This window comes from Lacerta agilis, chromosome 7 (assembly GCF_009819535.1).
Source record: "Lacerta agilis isolate rLacAgi1 chromosome 7, rLacAgi1.pri, whole genome shotgun sequence".
In the NCBI taxonomy this organism is placed as follows: Eukaryota; Metazoa; Chordata; class Lepidosauria; order Squamata; family Lacertidae; genus Lacerta; species Lacerta agilis.
This window is the reverse complement of record NC_046318.1, coordinates 63090846-63109466: the sequence shown is the minus strand read 5'-3', so window position 1 is coordinate 63109466 and position 18621 is coordinate 63090846. Positions and strand designations below refer to the sequence as shown.

Genomic DNA, 18621 nt, shown 5'->3' with positions numbered 1-18621 from the left:
GGCAAGACACTAAGCAGCTTTCGCCAGACAGATGAAAATTCAGTTTACCACATTAAAAAAACAACAACGCAGTGAGATACCAGTAAGTTGTTACATTAACTGTCTCTGATTATATTTATTTGTGTCTTGAGCTCCCTGAACCAAGAAACGATCTGAACTGATGCAGGATTAAAATCCAGCCCCCTTCCCCTGCTTCATAACAGAGAGCACCAGGCAATTAAAGAGTTATAGCCAAGAGTAAAAATGGGAACTCTAGTCCCATTTACTTCTACTAAGCATTGTGCAAGTATTTACGGGTGCATCTTACCGTATATACGTGAGTATAAGCCGACGCGAATGTAAGCAGAGGCACCTAATTTGACCACAAAAAACTGGGAAAACTTATTGACTTCAGCATAAGCCGAGGGTGGGAAATGCAGCAGCTACTGGTAAATTTCAAAAATAAAAATAAGTACCAATAAAAGGTTTGGAAAGAAAGGGTCTCTTAAAGAGAGGGCTCAGGGGGCATATTGTGGGTACATTTCAGGGGGCAAGGGGAATATTTTGGGAAGGTTTCGGGGGGAGGGGGCAGATTCTAGGATGGATTAAGGGGGGAAGGGGGCAGATTCTGGGAAGGTTTCAGGGGTGGGTGGGGCATATTTAGGAAGGGCACCAGGGGCAAGGGGGCATATTCTGGGAAAGTTTCAGAGTGGGCAGTTTCTAGGGTGGGCAGAGCTGGGATGGGGGCAGGGGTTAAGAGGGAAGGCTTGGAAAGAAAGGGTCTCTTTACAGGGAGGGCTCGGGGGGGGGAGGGGGCATATTCAGGGAGGAATTAAGGGGGGAAGATTCTGGAATGGATTAAGGGGGAAGGGGGCAGATTCTGGGAAGGTTTCAGGGGTGGGTGGGGCATATTTAGGGAGGGCATCAGGGGCAAGGGGGCATATTCTGGGAAAGTTTAGTATGCCATTATTATGTTGGGCTGCGTCGGAAAGGTAATGACCCTAAAAAGGTGGTTTTAAACAGCTATTGAAGTAAAATAAATAAATAAACGGGACAGAATTAGATGTCTCCACTCTGAGAGCCCACTAAACTTTCTAGAAGGCAAACCCTGCCTCCCCTTTCCTGTTTAATTTTAATGCCAGTGGTGTTGTTCAACAAATAGTAGGCCTACTTAGGAAAGCAGGCTTCTTCTTCTTCTTCTTCTTTGCCAAAAGTGGAGCAAAAATACGAATGAGACTTGGAGGATGGATCTTGCATGAAGTAAGTGATGACATGGGAATGTTCCTAAGCATGGCCAATTCAACTGATTAAATTAGCCTGTTTAAATTTGCCAAGGGCACAAAGCAGCAGTTTAGAAGTCCCTCAGGGCCCATTAGCTCAGCGTGACCTTCTCAACAAGGGCAGACTATGCTGATCTGAACACTGCTATTTTTGTAACCTCATGAGCTGAAAACCTTCCTTTGAAAGGCTTGGATGTTCTACACCAATTTGTTTCCTTTTCTCTTATGTTTTGTGCAGGAGAGGAAAACAATCGGTTCCAGAGGATCACAGAAAGCTGGAAATAGCCTGGGGGGGTCATCAAGTTCATACCAAACCAGATTTCTTCACACGCCAATATGCTCCGCCCCCTTTCCCCCCCAAGAATTCACGTTACAGAGTGCCACAAACAGAACCAACCGAGACTGTGTGCACACTGTCCATTTAAGGCACATTTAAGGCACAGGACTTCCCCCAAAGAATTCTGGGAACTGTAGTTGCTTAAGGGTGCTGGGAATGGTCAGCTCTGTTAGGGATTTGGGAATTTTAATATCTATAGAGCTTTGAGAGAGACTGCTTCCCCCCACCCCCCAGTTTTACGTTATGTTTTTCTATTAAATACTTATTGAAATATTACTAAAATGCTAGTATGACTAGCCATGGTTCCTGCTCCCCGGGACAGCCTCTACATGTTTAGCAGCCTTCCTCTCTGCATTCGTGTCCCCCAACACATGGATGATGTGCTAGCAGAGCTGCCAATGTGTGCAGCTGTGGGGCAGCAACTTGGATAAAGTCAAGCAGGCCTGGTTGGTGCCAGGATAGGAATCTGCCTTGCATCCCTATATCTGCCACAGAGAGCAAATGAGAACAACAAATAAATAAATAAATAGAAACTGAACCCCCACGGAGCATGTAATTAAAAGCTTTCAGGATGCAAAGTTGTTCTTGTCATTGAGTCAACACTATAACAGTCTCAATGTTTTCAACTGCAACAAAAACTTACCCAAACACCCAGCACTGAGTTCCTACCCTTTTGCACTGTGTGTCTGTGAGATAAGCATAGTATTGCCTGGAAGTAAAAACAGGAGAAAATTTCAATGAAACAGATAGGTTGCACACATGTAGGTTATAGTTAGCAAAAACAGGGGTGGGGGGGGGCTGATATTCAGTTTTTGGAGAAAGCAACTCAATTACTTGGAACATGGTAAAGGCTCAGCCATATTCTAGAACTCCGAAACCGTACCTCAAACTTCTCTAATGCTATCTTGGAGATCAAGTAAATGTGACATTTGTAAACCAATGACTGAAACTTGGAGGGATGTACAACTGAGGATGAGAAAGTGGGCAGAAGTCAGCTAGCATGTCAGTGGAATGTCTGTTTGCCTGAATGCAGAGGAGCACAAAGCAGCCACAGCTCTAAGCGTAGAGTGACACGTCTGCATTTTCTGCCAACTGTCTCTATTTTAATATTTTAAGTTGTTTCTCCTACTTTTTTCCTTTTAAAATTGAGCTCCTGTGAGATTTGACTGAGGAAAGAAGGAATCAGAGTTTAGAAATTAAGAAGCGATTCAGGACAGAGATCTTTTGAACAATGGGAACTAAGGCTTGTAATCCTTTGCACCCTTACCCGGAGTAAGCCCCACTGAATAAAAGTGTGTTTTACATCCAACAAAAAACTGCACTGCATGGAAATCTGTTGAATGGGAAACAGAATTGCGTTAAAAGCTTTTCAGGCTTGTAGCCAGGGGGTGTGTGAGGAATTATTGAACAACTGGAATATACTTTTGCCTAACACACTTGCTATCATTTCACCTGCTGTTTTACAGGTGATTTTACATTCCCTGACATGCTTGTTATTTAATTGTATTAGTTTTTAAGTGAGCAATTGGGTGGAATGCCCTATGGCTCTTTTTGGACATACCAAGCCAGGTTTCCCTAACCTGGCATTCTCTAGGGATTTTGGACTACAAGTGCCACCACCTCTGACCATTGCCCATTCTGAAAGACTGATGGAGAGAGCAACAGGTTGAGGAAGGTTGCCCTAAACCATAGCAGCAGTGAGCCTGGGGCTTATGTGCTCTCCACTTTTCCTTTGGCAAAGCTGTGAGAAGGAGGTCAGAAGCGCTGCTTCCTGTTTCAAGATTCTGGTTAGTTTGAAGTACAGTGGTACCTTTGGATGCGAACGGGATCCCATTCGCATCATGAGCAGTCCGTATCATGAAGCGCCGCATCTGCGCATCTGCGTGACGTGATTCGCCACTTCTGCACATGTGAGTGATGTCATTTGACACGTATGCACATGCGCGAACCGCCAAACCCGGAAGTAACCCGTTCTGGTACTTGCAGGTTTGTAACCCGTGACAAACACAACCTGCAGCATTCGTAACACAAGGTACGAATGCATGGCTTTTTTTCAAACAAGTGAAGATCAAACGGTGGCTTGTTTTAAGCTAAGCAGAGTTCCCTAGTTTGGAGATAATGGAACACCCTGGTTAATTTAAAAGCAGAGGCAGAAGTTTCCAATCTCCCTCTCATTTGGGAGGGGAGGAAGACATGAACACGAGGCTAGTTGCTGCTCATGTGTGTAACACTAAATTATGGTTTAGCTTTACGTCCAAACCAGTTTTTTTTAATCTCCAAAAGTAAATAGGCTGGAGCAAAGGCAAGGAACCTGTGACCACCCAGATGTTGTTGGATTCCAACTCCGACCAACCACAGTTGGCTTGGTGAGCAACAACTGTAGGGCTACAATCCCAATCTCTGAGCTAGGCATTTCGAGGTCCTCAGCTGCTGCCCAGCAATTTCACAGTGAGGAAGATTAAACGAACAAAAATTACCTCACAGTGGGCGCTGTGATGATTCCAATGAAGAGGATCCTACCCCAGCTTAAGGGGTGACTTGCATGGAAAACAAAGATATGTTTCAAGAAAAATGTGTTCAGCTCAGTCAACTAAAAGAAGAAGAAACAGAAAGAAGAAAATAAGCTGGGAACATTTGATATCCTAGACAAATAAGACAGATGCAACTCCTTAGCAACTGCTTACGGTCTGCTCCAGGACAATAAACATATGGCACTCTTGGTGGCCTGTGGAGAATTGTTGTCCACATTAGGAACAGTAAATGGCTGTGTTTGGGAGCCAGATAAACGTACTGCTTCGTTTTTCTCTCTGTGTGTACAACTATGGAGTCAATTTACTTTTCTTTGCAAAAGCAACGTCTTATTGCATCTGGCTCTACCTTTATATAGCATGAGAAAGCAGATTTTGTAATACCAATAAAAAGTATCACACTTGTCAATGATTAAATTGTTTTGTCTTACTTTTACCACCATGAGGACTACATCTGGATTTTCTGTGTCAGGCACCAGACAGTTTTGTCGTATCACATAATTTTATTAAAACATTTTTTTTATGCTACACTCCCTCAAGGAAGCTAAGGGCAGCACAAACAGCTCTTCCCACCCATGTTATCCCCATAACAGTTCTGTGGAATGGATTAGGCTGGGAGACAGTGACTGATCCAGAGTCACCCAGTGAGCATCATGGCTGAGTGGGGGTTTGTTACCTGGTTCTCTCCAGTCTTGGTCTTATACTCTTAACACAGGTATGGGGAACTTGTGACCCTCGAAATATTGTTGGATTCCATGTTCCATAAGCTTAAGCCAGCATGCCAACAGCTTTAATTTGGAAAGTTTAAAAAACAACAACACATTTCTGGCTTCCTTCAGTGCCTTTTTTATTAACATGTGTTGTTGTTTTTTAGCTTTTACTGTTTAGGTTTTATGCTGGTTTTACTTTATGTACTACTTTTTTGTAAGCCGTTTTGAGTTACTTTTCATAAGCAAGCAATTAATAAGTGCAATTAATGATAATAATGAATTGTGATGAAATAAAGATTCAAACACATATTTTCATATGGATTTCTTTTTTAAAAAAAACAGCTACGCATTGCTGCAGAAAGGAGAAGGGATGGATTTATGAATGAACACACGTGAAACTAACACAAAAAGGAAACAGCCTGATCCAGTCAACCCTAGCTGAGGTTCCCTGGGCTTTCTTTTCAATGGCTTTGCTGTTGTTGTTTTACCTGCCAGATAATCATGAAAAGGTATACTCCAGCCACTCTTTGAAATGAAGACTTGGGATCAAACCAGCGAACATAGGTCCAGCTTGCTGGAGTGAACTGTAACACAGCTCTCTTGATTTTACCTGTGGTGGTGTGAATGTCCCTGAAAGCAGATAAGGACAACAGTAAAAAAAAGAGAGAAGGAAATCGACATTGCATTGCTATGTAACAAATGATGTAAAATAACACAGCTCTATCATACTGGGGTTTGTAACAAGAAGTAGTGTGCCCGCTGCAGAGAAAGGTGCATTTAAGAAGCAGACCTATTGTAATTAAGCAAGCAAACGTTTGCGATCAGAAGAAACCTGCCCCAAAGCAAACTTTTCCACATGCGTGATTTGCTCCTCAAATGCAACAAAGCTGAAAACTGGGGGTTATAGCCCATGTTACTCATAGAGTAGACCCATTTAAATTAATGGACATGGATAACTTAAGAGTCTGCTTGGAGAATAACTTAGTTGGAAACATCCCTTAATTTCCAATGCTATCAAAACACCAAGCTTTCAAAAAAAGAAAAAGAAAAAGAGAAAAAACACAAACACCACTTTTTTGAGGGAAAGTGTTTGAAAGATCTGAGAGTCTAGGCTTCCCTATTTAATGTTAATAATTTAATTATCATGCTTCTAATTAAGGGCAAATTAGCATAAAACCACAAATTTTACTAACCAGAACCAGCCAAACAATTATTATTGTTTGTATTTACAGTGCTCCTGAAGGTTGGGAGACCATCTGGGACAGTAGCCCATGAGGTGAAAGAAAGCGTAAGGCTCTCAGAAGCACCAGATTAAGAAACTTAGAAACACCCCTCACAGCTTCCTGAGTTGCCCCATGTCCCATGATGTTCAGAGTAAAACTCTCCCTCACAGCTAGAGCTGAACACAAATCAAATTAACAACAAAAAATAAATAATCGTAATGTTGTACTCATTTCAAAATTAATAACCGGGAAGTAACACAGAAAGTGACTTCCAATGTTCTGGTAAAAGCAAAACATCATCAAATTAATTTAGATTCTTGTGTAATCAACTGTTAGCTGGATAAATGAATCCATGAGTGTGTATCAGGGATGAGGAACCTGTGGCCCTCTGTCTACTGCAGGACTCCAGCTTCCATCCGAGTCAGCCAGCAAAGTCCAACAATAACTGGGTCACAGGTAGTGAGGTGCATCTGAAAAAACAGCCCTACTTTTCTTTCACTTTATGCTTTTATTTAACATTTTGGTCATTATTGGCCATGGTGTGTGGCAAACAGTAAGAGGTGCAGCTAGGATGGGGAGCAGGAAACTTAACTGTGCTTCAACAGAGGTACTTTCCTTTCATTCATAGGGTTCTTTGAATGCTGGCTTCCAGCAACAAATCCAGTGGATTTAATTAAATTCAGAGCCGAACGCTGGCACCGGCTTGGGGAGCAGGGTGCCAAGCGCCGCCCGCCCCCTGTTCAGCGCAGTAGTTCCAGGAGGCAGGCCGCACCCACAAATAGGCATTGAATTTTAAAGGTGCAGCTTATTTGCGGGTGCGCCTTATAGTCGGGCCAATATGGTACTGTCAGCAATGATAGTGGGTTTTGTTTCCTTTCTGTTCAACAAAAGCAGCAGCGCTAAGTATGTAAGGCATGCAGGAAGGACAGCTTTAGAGACTGAAGGTCCAAATCACATGGCTAAGTGCAAAGCTACAACATTCCTAATCCCCACTCCTAAGGAGTACAGAATCAAAGTTTAGAATAGAGGCTCTTTTCTCGGAGAGGTATACAGAAAGAAAATCGTTTTAGGAATGCTGTATGCAAAAGTTTCATAAGGAAAACAAGCGGTGAAATGGGAGGCCTTTAAATACAGTTTTCATCTACTGCATTATAAAAAGAAATATCAGGAGATGGTTTACTGTTCAGACGTTTGGCCCTCACACTCCCAATTCTGAAATATTAACTATATATTATTAAAAACCATGGGGGAGGTTTACTTGGATTTTATCAATATAGTAAGACAATAGAAATAAGGTGTAGGTTGCATACTTATATGGGTGTTGCTTTGGAGAGTTGAACCATATATTTTGGTTACACGAGTAACAATGCAATCCTACAAATGCTTACTCAGAAGTAGCTCCCACTGTGTTCAGAGGCTTATTTCCAGGTAAATATACACAGGATTGCACCATGAGAGGTAAAATCAGAGGCTGGTGGAAATCAAATGTGAGCGCAAGGGACCGTGAACAATCACAGACTCTTCTCTTGCTTATTAATGGAAATAACATTGTAACACATTCATAATGTCATGATCCACCAACGTTGCCAAGGAAATGGATTTAAAAATAAATCGCAGCACTGACACCAATTTAGGAATCACCCGAGAGTGAACATAGAACATGAAAGCAGTCTTGCTGGATTAGACCAAAGGCCCATCTAGTCCAGCATCCTGTTCTCACAGTGGCCTACCAGAGGCCTATGGGATGCAACCGCACTCTCCACGCTCATGTTTCCCAGCACTGGGGTTGGATCCAGACACATCAAAGAAGCGTTCCAGTTAAACGCGTTGTAAACTTTGTATGAGGAATCGGGTTGGCAAAAATGCAACTCCACAGCGACAGCTGGTGTCACAGTGTTATAATGCATGTACAACGCATATGCGAATATAGCTGAGTCCTGGGTCTTTAGCGCCACATGCCTTGTGATTTCCAAATTTAAATCTAACATGAGGTTTTAGATTTGGGATAGCCCTGTATTACAAATTGTCACAGTCAAGGAAATATTTAGCATTTCCAATTTAGGGATTCAGAATTATTGGCATGAATATATTTTAGCAGCCTGCAATGGGACAACCTCCACAATTCACAATCTACCAAACATTACATTATATTTCAGAGTTTTCATACTGCAGTATCATTAATATAAGGCTTATTTGCTTTTACTTGAGACCTACTTGAAGCTTGCCCAGTGATAGGTCCTCATCTCCAACCAACGACAAACTACCATGCCCAACCAGATGCCACCCCCGTTACATAGCAGGATGTCCAAAATGACTTGATCCCACCAGCATTCAGCAAAATTAGGCAGCAGGTGCATGAAGAACAGCTACAGAATACAGCAAAAAGATTCTGGGTAAGAAATTCATTCAGACACAGGTATCTTATTAACAGAAGAATGTGACTTTTAAATAAGTTACAGGTGTTGAAAATACAGGAAATATTTTTCATATGGCAGGTGAATTTGACCAAAGTCTATCAACCTACAGCTTCAGAAGGCTCTAGATTAGTTTGCAGCTCTTGGTGAGAAAGCATTATTACACTTTCCCTCTATGTGTTTCCAAAAGCTTACTGGGGAGACATGCATAGGGATGCACTGTAAAATCAGTGTTGCAAATATTGCCTTTTCACTAGAAGATTTAATATTACAGAAGGCACAAATTATAGGAGGAAGTTCTACATTACTGGTTTTAATACAGGGAACATACTGAGACAAGCTGCACATACCATATAGTAATACTGAAGTCTACATTCATCCAGTATATTTCCAAGTAACTGAGTAAATAAACTTACTTAAGATAGGCTGACTTAAACATGAAATAAATCTGATCTGGCGATTCCAGACACTTGTGTGCAAGAGGAAAACTTCACATCCAACTTGTGTGTCAAATTTAAGGAGCAGACAATAAACTTGTGCTATGTTTGCAATGTGGACAAACTGCTAGGTCATTCCCCACCCCAAGGATATAAAAAAAACTACTCACTGAGAAGACACAACCTACCTCAGTTAGCTCCCAGGTGATGCTAATAGTCCAACACAGCCCATAGCTGCGGATTAACAAAGCCTTCATTGCCCAGCCCCAGAAATGTCCAAAAGCAAATATGTCAAAATGGCTGAGGATTCGCTCCCAAGTAATAATATGGCAGTTCTCAGCATATTCCTGTTGATTTGGAGAAAGGGGAAGGTGTGTGTGTGTGTGTGAGAGAGAGAGAGAGAGAGAGAGAGAGAGAGAGAAGCAGAAGTTACAAGTCTATTCTGGAAACATTTTTGGAAGAAATAAAACTGCAGACTACAATATCAGAGACTATCAGAGAATGTTATTTACTTGTCTTATGGTCCGCTATAGCTTAGCCTTGTATTATCATTAGTTTATATACCATTTAATGCCAAAATTGGTTTCTATGCAGGCCGCAGCATAAGAACAAATTGCATAAGCATTAAAACATAAATATCCGTTAATTAAAATACACAACTGAACAAAATATAAGTGCATGCTTTTATAATGCTGGATTGTAATAATGGAAATACCGATCCTTCGAGAATGGCTAATAATGTAACTCTGCACATATTTACTCAGAATTAATCCCCACTGAGTTCAACTGGACTTCTCCCAGATAAGTCTAAATAGTATTGCAGCCTAATTCTTTTTTTTAAATTATTCTACTGGTCCTCATCACAGTACATGACTGAATGAAACACAATAAAAATTCTGTTTTCTACATCATTAGGGATAATTATTGCCAGATATGGAATATTCTATGTTTTAACCAAAAAAGGGGGCAAATTCTGCAGCCTAAATAAATGATACAAATAAGCATGCATTTACCTGCTCTGCTTTATTTACTCAAGGAGCAATACAGAACACCTATAAATAACCCACTCCTGAAACACTGCCTTTGGTCTGAACAAGTTTTGTTTGCCCTCAGTGACATGGAGTGATAGTCAACTACATTTTATTCAAGGTAAACCCTCTGAAAATAATGAACATGACTAAATTGGGTCAAAGTAGGACTTAGCTCAATACCACCCATGGTCACACAGCCAAATCGAACGGACTGCACATTGATGTTACTGTTCTCAGGAAGAAGGGCTGTTTTTCAAACAAAAAACTGCACTTAAGCTGCAGCCAAGAAGGCCGTGAAGAGACTCATAAATGAATATACACACCACTGCGCAAAAACGTGGCAGGCAGGTTATGCCATTTCTTTGCGACTCTCTCACAATTTGGAAAGCGGGGAGAAATCCTCCTCCCCAAGAGAGATGCATTTTGCAAGGAGAAAGAAATGTTTGTAAGATGCACCCTCTCATATGCCTCATCCCTGCTAAAAAGGCCACAAAACTTTAAACTTCCTGTTAGAGAAGATGCTTTAACCTCTCAACCATATCCAGTATCTTTTAGTGGTGCAGCAATAAAACTGCTAGTCCATTTGCAAAGCTAATCAGAGTCCAGTATGGTTTCAAATTGGATGGGGGACGTGTTGAAATTCTTGCATTGCAGGGGATTGGACTAGATGACATTCAGGGTCCCTTCCAACTCTATGATACTATTGCATGATATTAGAACTTTCTTACAGACGAGGATTGGAGAATTCCTATCCCTTTTCAAAGGGATAATGCATGCTATTCTAACACAGCAATATGGCAGCACTATATCCACTCTGGAACAAATATATTTTCTTGCAACACCATCAATACACACCATGATATCTGCTTCCCTTGTCGCATATCGGAGATTGGGATCGAGCCAGTACATCACGGATTTCACCTGCTCAAAGTTAAGGAAGAGCAGGAATGCCAGAAACAGAAAATAGAGAACACTCAAACCTGTAGGAAAACCAAATTCAGATGTCCAAAATGTTTGTTTGAAGAGCAATAGCTAAAATCACACAAACAAACCATGTTATATCAATGCCAATGGAACAATTTAGATCAATAAAATCAAAACAAAAGGATAATAATGAGGTATTCATAATTAAGCAGCTTCCGGAAGATTCTTCTCATACAACTCCATATGGCTGGAAATCTCCCCCGCCCCAGTTAGGCACATGTGTGAAAATGTGAAATGTTGCGTTCACATGTAACAGAAAAATGAGCAAAACAAATGAGTACTGAATCCATGAGGTACAACCCAGGTTCCTCATATAACTTATCCACCATAGTATATTCACAACCTTCCAGAATGTGGCAGTTCTTGATAAGTTGTTACTTCATTCTAACCTCACTGTCATGGAGAGACCAAGCAAAGGTTAAAGAGGTCACACTAAAAAAGGAATTTAAGCACCCTGTGGCAGCCAAGAGGTTTATTAATCCATCAGTCATAAAGCAGATGCAACCTTGGGTAGGTTTTTGAAGGGCATCCAAACTATTCATGTTGGAAATTCAGCTGTAATCATAATAGCTACAGCTGCTCCACATGCCAACAGATTATAGTTGTACAGGCTGACATTTTTTAGAATACTGCTCAGTGCCTTAGGAGGCCGAGTCCCATTTTCCAAAGCAATTCTGGAACACTTGAGAACTGTCCCCAAATCTTCCCATATATTAAATATTAACATGGTTGTGAAATGTTCATTAAGATGGTGCAAGAACGGAGGCTCGCTGTACTCTCCCACCACCCCATCCTTGAGAGCACTAGAAACTGCCATGATGATGATGATGATGATAATTTATTATTTATACCCCACCCATGAGCGGAGAAGTGATTGGGTACCAATGAATATTTGCATCTTGCTCTCCCGCCATTGTTCCATTCTCAATTTCCCTTTTCAAAACTCCAGTGTATTTGCATGCAGATACAATTAAGCTGAAATTGAGTTTACATGACCAAGTGCCCTTTGCAATTGCAATTAGATTTGCAGTCACAGGAATTCTGATCAACATCAGAGGCCTTGATCTTAGTGCCATCTCAGGAGATGTGGTGAGTAAGCACTAGAGATGGGAGCCTTCTTCTGTAGTGATTCTCTGACTCGGGAATGTTTTCCTAATTATTTATTTGTTGAGCTCCCTCTTGGCGCGCCTTTCGCCAGAAATTGAAATCACTTCTGTTGCAACAGGCATTTAATGCATACCACTTAGTTCTACTGCTGCTGGTTTTAATGTGTAACATGTTTTGTTCTTGCTGCTCCTAGGCTTCTTCTTCAGTGTTAAGGGCTGGTTAACATTGCAAGTTCTTTGTCCTTCCTTTTTTATATGGTTCTATGATTATGCTGTATGTCACCCTGGGTACTTTTAGCAGAATGGCAGGAAAAATACAGTATTATTTTCAGGTAATGAATTACTATTCTGGAATAGCGTGAAAGCACATCTTTAAAAACAACTTACCAAAAACCATACGCCATATTGCAGGGTGTGGGCGAGTGAAAGGCCCTGTAGAGAAAAAAGTTTTTCAATAACAGCAAACTGATGTATCAGAAAGAATTGCAACAGGTCATCTAAACATTGTCTGAAGGAAATGCAACCATGCCAACCAAGAATCAATCCTGAGCAAGTTTTATAACAAACCAAGTTTTCTATTTAAAGCCATAAAAGGAACTACTAAGACTAATATCTGGATAAAGACACAGATCCTCAAGAACTTGTTGTTGGCGACACTGTAGAAATTACCATGGTATCCAAAGAACAAGGCTCCCTATGTTGTGAAAACAGTAATAGAAAAGTAAGTGCCCAACTTCATACCCAAAGCAGATGCAAGCACTGCAGAAAGACCAGTGCTTGCCAGCAGGAATTCCAGGTAGCGGGAACATTAGTGCTGGCATATCAGGGAATTGGGATACATTAGCAACTGGGAAAGGCAGAAGTGAATGTGCAGGCCTGAAAATTATGAGTTTACAAGTGAAATGTTTGTGAGTGTGGTGGTTCTGTCGAGGAGGAAAAGAGATATTGTGAGGACTGTGTGCGTGCAAGCACACACAAATACACACTGCATGTCTTTGTGTACTCTATGCGCAGAGAGGCATTATATGCACCACTACAGAGGCCCTTGTCAAAAAAGCCAGGATTTCCAGAGTTGGGAATGTGGCCAGGGGTTGCCATCCTTTCATTTACTTTCCATGTTCAGATTTTGTGTCCTTCCCATTCAAGTCGCACCCCCAACTGTGGCCCACATTTACTGTGACCCATGGAATGAAGAACTGAGCTAGCCCCTGCCTGCCTGCATTTTCAGTGGGAGCTTCATTTCTTTGTCTGATGTGAGTGCATCTAGGAAACTGTTTTTAAATATACTATGGAGGCTGCTTAAGGAACACTGGGGCATTTAGCTCCATTATCTTAGGATCCAAGCCAATAACTCAATGAAGTTCTCAGAACGAAAGCTTCCTGTCTTCCCGGTGCAGGGAGCTGCTGGGAGAGGGAAGAATTGCCCCAAACTAGGCAGACCTGTGCATAGTTTGGATAATTTGGACCTCTCTGAGCAGATCTGTCCCTCATCCCTCATTGTTCAATGGGGTCTCCTGTCTAGGGACACAGCTGATTGCAGGGGAAAAGAGGGGACAGGAAACTTTCCTTCTGTGAACTTCCTTGAGTTAACTTATCTTGGGATCCAAAGCAATTATTTCCAACATCTTGAAACTTGTGGTTAAGGACTTAACTGGAAACTAACCAGGAATTCATCCCATAGGGGAAGCAGCTAAAAGTCATGGGTCACTCAGTGAGGAGTCCTCCATCTTCAACTGCTTGCTCAAAGCTTGTCCAAGGAGAACCCCTTTTTGTATCTCCAGTTATTTAACAAGCCTTGGAACTAGTTCTCCTTTTACAACCATACTCATCAGTATGGAGTACTGCCACCTTTTTTCGTTTTGCTGCCTATGGCAGCCATCTTGTGCTGGCACCCATGACACGTGTAACAAGACAGGAGTACCTGTGCCTCATTTTTTACCCAAAAACCCCACTGCTTGGAACAAATCTAAGTGCAACAACTTTAATCAACCTATCAAATTTTAGGGACTTATGGAAACCAGCCAACCAGCTAAGATTACTGGAATCTGCTAAGAAATGGAGAGAATGAACAAGCATGTGTGTAGCACAAGATTGTGATAAAAGACAGTTCAAAGCAGGTTAATAATCTTGGATCCCCATGAAAGTCTGGAAGCACAATCACAGAATATATGTACTATTTTAAAGCTGCAAACCTAAACACAATGATTTAGGAGTTAAGTCCCTGTTAACACAATGAGACTTACTTATGAGTAAACATGCTTGGGATTGTGCTGTAAGACTTTTGTCCTGAGCCCTCAAATTTTATCTCCTCCATTTCTGAGGTTTACTTTCAGGTCACTTTGGAAAACCTAGTTTTCCTATTCCTCGGTTTGTTCCAAATAGGGTACACAGGAGCTTGAATGAAAATAGTGTGAATTAATGCAGCAAAGGAACTAGGTGACTGGCAAAACCGGAGGAACGGCATGCCACCTAAAACTTCCAGCAAGCCAGTCATTGGATACCACAAAGGATATCAAGTGCCATGCACACAGGTTGAATTCGGGTGGAAAATCGTTGCTCTCGGCTACACCACTGAAATCAATACCTTTTAGAGACGCTACTGAGATCAAATACAAATCCAGATTATATGGCTCAAAGCAGCTTAATGTGAGGTGTCCGAAGGCACACATCTGCTCAACTTTGCAGTCTTTGCATTCGAGTTATTTATGTCTGCATTTATCAGGTGCCTGGCTTTGTAACTTATAGCTCAGTGCCCTCTGTGTAAAAATGTAGCCCAGTGCAATCCCAATTATTCCTAGAGGGTATCAGACATCATTTGATAAATCAGCAGTTCAGATGATGGAGTGGATGCTTCTCTGAAACGCCCCAGCAACAGTGCCACACTGGGAAGGTATTCTGGCTGCTGCTAAATGCTTCTCCTGTAACCTGGCTACCAAGGCAGTACTGACAATCAGAGCAAGGGAACTGGGCCAGTCTCAGAGGAGCGGGAACAAGTCCTCTTAGCAGCAGCTCCATCTCCCTGTGCAAGCGTTCCCTGGTATTCTGCCTCTTGCCAAAAATGCCCAGGACTGAATTCAGCTATAGCTTCGCTCAGAGAGCGCAATCAACTTTACTCACACCAAACAGTTACTATACACAGTTGCTTTTACTGGAAGAAAGCCAGTCACCATCTGCTGCAGATAATGACCACGGCTACTATCTATTCCCATACCAGACACAATGAGATCACTCTAATGTTTCCAGTAAGAGAGGCAGGCGCAAGGTATTGAAAAACTGAACACTGGGTTTCAGTTTAGCAAGATTTATGGGATGCCACCTCCCTTTCCTCTCTCAGCAGCTTACCTAGGTACAAACCACCCTCTTTTAATCGAGTGTTAATAAACGGGGGTAACAGTTGCAGTATGGACCTTCTGATGTGAACCCAGGTCTCAAATTAAAAAATACAATGCTTGTGGGGAGAACTGCATAGCAAGTTAGCCTAGTCTAGAGGTGGCTAACCTTTATTTCGCCCAAAGGTCACATTTACACTTTGAGAACCTTCTGGGGCTGCATACCAGACACAGAGGTGGCCAAAAGGGGGTGTGCCCAACCTCATACTTTAGCACAGATGTTCTCTGCCCCTGCTCAGCTAATCCAGGTTATCATTCTCTCCCTGCTCTCCAAATGATTGATCCAACAACCAGGGTGGGGTGTTTTACATCCCCATTCCTCGTTAGGGTCCTTTGTTGCGAAGAGAGGTGTAAACCTCTCTGCCCACCCCTCCAGTGCTGTGTCAACTTTATTATTCCCCTCCCCTTTTTGTTTCTGCCACTAAAATAAGTGGCATCTTGAGGGATACATTTGCATGGGGGCAAGGGCTGATCAATCACTGTCCAGTAGAAAAGGAAAACTGACGAGAGAACATCTCAGGCTGCAGTCCTCGCGGAATACAGTGAGATTCACTTCTGAGTACGCATGTCTTTAAAAACCAAGCTGTTAGTGTCTCAAGGCTAATGGGAACATGCCTTGAGCCTCTTCAGTTTCAACTCAGAAGTTGCCACAGCTCAACAGTAGTGTACATGCTTTGCATATAAAATGGTCCCAGTTTTAATCCCTGGCATTTCCAGCTAAAATGCCAGTAGGTGCAGAAAGGAGCTGTGTTGGAAATCTTGGGAGAAGTGCTACTATTAATTTAGATGGATCATTGACCTGATTCAACATAAGGAGTCCGTCCCCCCCCCCCCACATTATATAAGAATATGAAACAACACAATTGTTTTGCTCTGATTCTAAACATATTTATTTTGAGCAGGGCATATGGATTTGCAAGGAGGCTTACATCCAGGTAGGCATGTGTGCGATCACACCTTTTATTTGCATTTAACCACCCCATATCAGAGCACCTCCTCGATTACCATGCAATTACCGGTATGTGTATCTCCCCCCCCCTCTTTCTTTTTAAAAATTAATTTTCTTTGCTGAAGAGGTCAAAGAAAGGGCTCACATTGTTTCACACGACTAATCAAAAGGACAAAAGATTTAGAAATTTTAAGCTCATTTTCTTTAGCTGGGGGAAAAAAAAGTTGCTTCAATTTTAAAATGCCCTAGTTGGAAATCTTTTAAAGGTAGCAATAAAATGCATGTTATTTCTGTTAAATATTATTCCAAACTGGCTTTTGCTGGGAAGTAGGGGGAAGTTGACAAACACCTTCCCCACCCAGAAAGCTGTTCCCTACCACCTGTTCTTCAGGAAAGCAGCACTCACAGCACAGGAAGGGAGAAAGCAAGAACATCCCCTTTTAAGGAAGGGTATCAGGAGGCAACTTGCATATTTATAAATTAAAGCATATAAACATGCACATTTATAACTAAAACACATCAACAGAAGACAACAGAAAAGGCTCTGTCTCAGCTTTCCTTTTTTTTTTTTTATAAGAATTTATTGACATTTTTACTTATAACAACATACAACCTTAACCACACCTACATTTATACACATACAAAACAAATACAGTTACACATCTAATACAAAAATTGCCATGATTTTTCTTCTTAATTAGACATCTCACAAAGAAAAAAAATTTTCTTTTTCCAATCTTGACAGTTGACTTCCCCTGCCTTTTCACCTTCGAGTTTATATCCATAATCTACTTTTTAACCTCTTCATTTAAAAAATTAAACTTAATTATATATATAAAGTAAAACATTCGTCTTAATCTTCATCTTCATCTTAATCGTCTTAATCTATAAACTTAAACCACTTAAATTGACTTTATTTATACTACATCCTCATAAATCCTCACAAATCATCCTCATCAAATCTATCTCTTCTATCCTTTAAACTGCTGCTTATAACATAAAAACTTGAAATATCTCCTTTCATGTTCAAACAAATAATAAAACAAACTATTGTTGACAGTGTTCACCCTCCGATTTCAAAATACCATAACAGATTGCTTTAGATTTTACTTAATGCTTCACCCCACACCCCCTCTGTCCATTATTCTTCTCCTGATGGCATCAGCACTGAACTTCCTTGCAGCTTCCCTCTCCAAACGTCCACAGATCCGGGCACAGTCCAAAACTCTCCTTGCCGCGAGCTCCGAGGTATCCATCTCTTCCTCTCTCAGCTTCTCCGGTTCTTTGTAACATTCCTTTTCTTCTTGTAAATACCTTAATTCTCTGTCCCTGGCCCCCGAGCTCACACCTCGGGGACTGGATATAACAAATCTTGACATCGCCTTGGGGCTGCCACCCCCAAAGAGCGAATTTCTTCTCCGAAGTAGCTCACTCATTTCTTTCCATCTTTCCATCCACCCTCTCAGCTCTTTGGCAAGACTTTCTTCCAAAGTGTCAAAAGTTTTGTAAGCCTCCTCTGTGGGCAGTTGGTTCCATTTCAGACCCCCACACAAGACTTTGACTTTTCTACAAAGTAATTCCACATTCAGGGCAGTGAGCCTTTGTTCATCTGTTAGTCCAGAGTTCAATACCAGTTCAAGGACGAAACCCAACATACTGGCAGAGGAGGAGGAAGTGGGTATCATATTTCTTCCCCTGTCTCTTTGTTCGTCGCCATTTTCCTAAGCTGGAGCGCAAACACTGCAACTTTATATGGAGATATTTTCCGCTAGTTAGCTTCCCAAGAAAAAAGTTTGCCAGTCTCATGTATCGATTTTAAATACTTTGTAACCAGTTCTGTGGCAGCAATCCCTCAAATTGGTTAATTTCTTAGGCTCGAAGGGAGGGAGGCAGGCTGCCTTTCTCCTTCCCCCCGGATCGTTCCAAAAACACGATTTCTGCCAAGATTATTTACTCACAACCACCGGGTTCCTTTAGCTCCATTCTTCACAGGTAGAACTTAGACGCTCACCGCGGGCTTTGCCGCCGCATTTACATCCCGGTTGGGGCATGTCCCCGTAAGCCCGGCTCCGTTGTCCCTTCACCCCCACTCCCCCTTTACAGGGGGGGCAAGGGAAGGGTTCGGAGCCTCCGCGGGCGCAGCCGGGGAGCCCAGGGTGCGGGACGCTCTTCCCGCACCCCAACCGGAGCCGCGCGCTGCGGTAGCGCGGCTCCTAACCCCCGGGATGGACAGGGCGCTTCGGACCCGAAGCAG

The 18621-nt window shown here is 42.0% G+C and overlaps 1 protein-coding gene across 1 annotated transcript in view; it reads right to left on the bottom strand.

Annotated features, from left to right (window-relative positions):
• Window positions 1–18621, bottom strand: part of PTDSS1 (phosphatidylserine synthase 1) — a 36707-nt gene that overhangs the window by 7858 nt on the left and 10228 nt on the right. Inside the window, exons 3-9 of the mRNA XM_033155615.1 lie at window positions 12417–12461; window positions 10795–10919; window positions 9097–9255; window positions 8272–8423; window positions 5323–5464; window positions 4074–4186; window positions 2240–2305 (exon numbers count right to left, since the gene is read on the bottom strand). Of these exons, the coding sequence (XP_033011506.1) occupies window positions 2240–2305; window positions 4074–4186; window positions 5323–5464; window positions 8272–8423; window positions 9097–9255; window positions 10795–10919; window positions 12417–12461 (802 nt within the window). The remainder of the gene's footprint in view (window positions 1–2239; window positions 2306–4073; window positions 4187–5322; window positions 5465–8271; window positions 8424–9096; window positions 9256–10794; window positions 10920–12416; window positions 12462–18621) is intronic.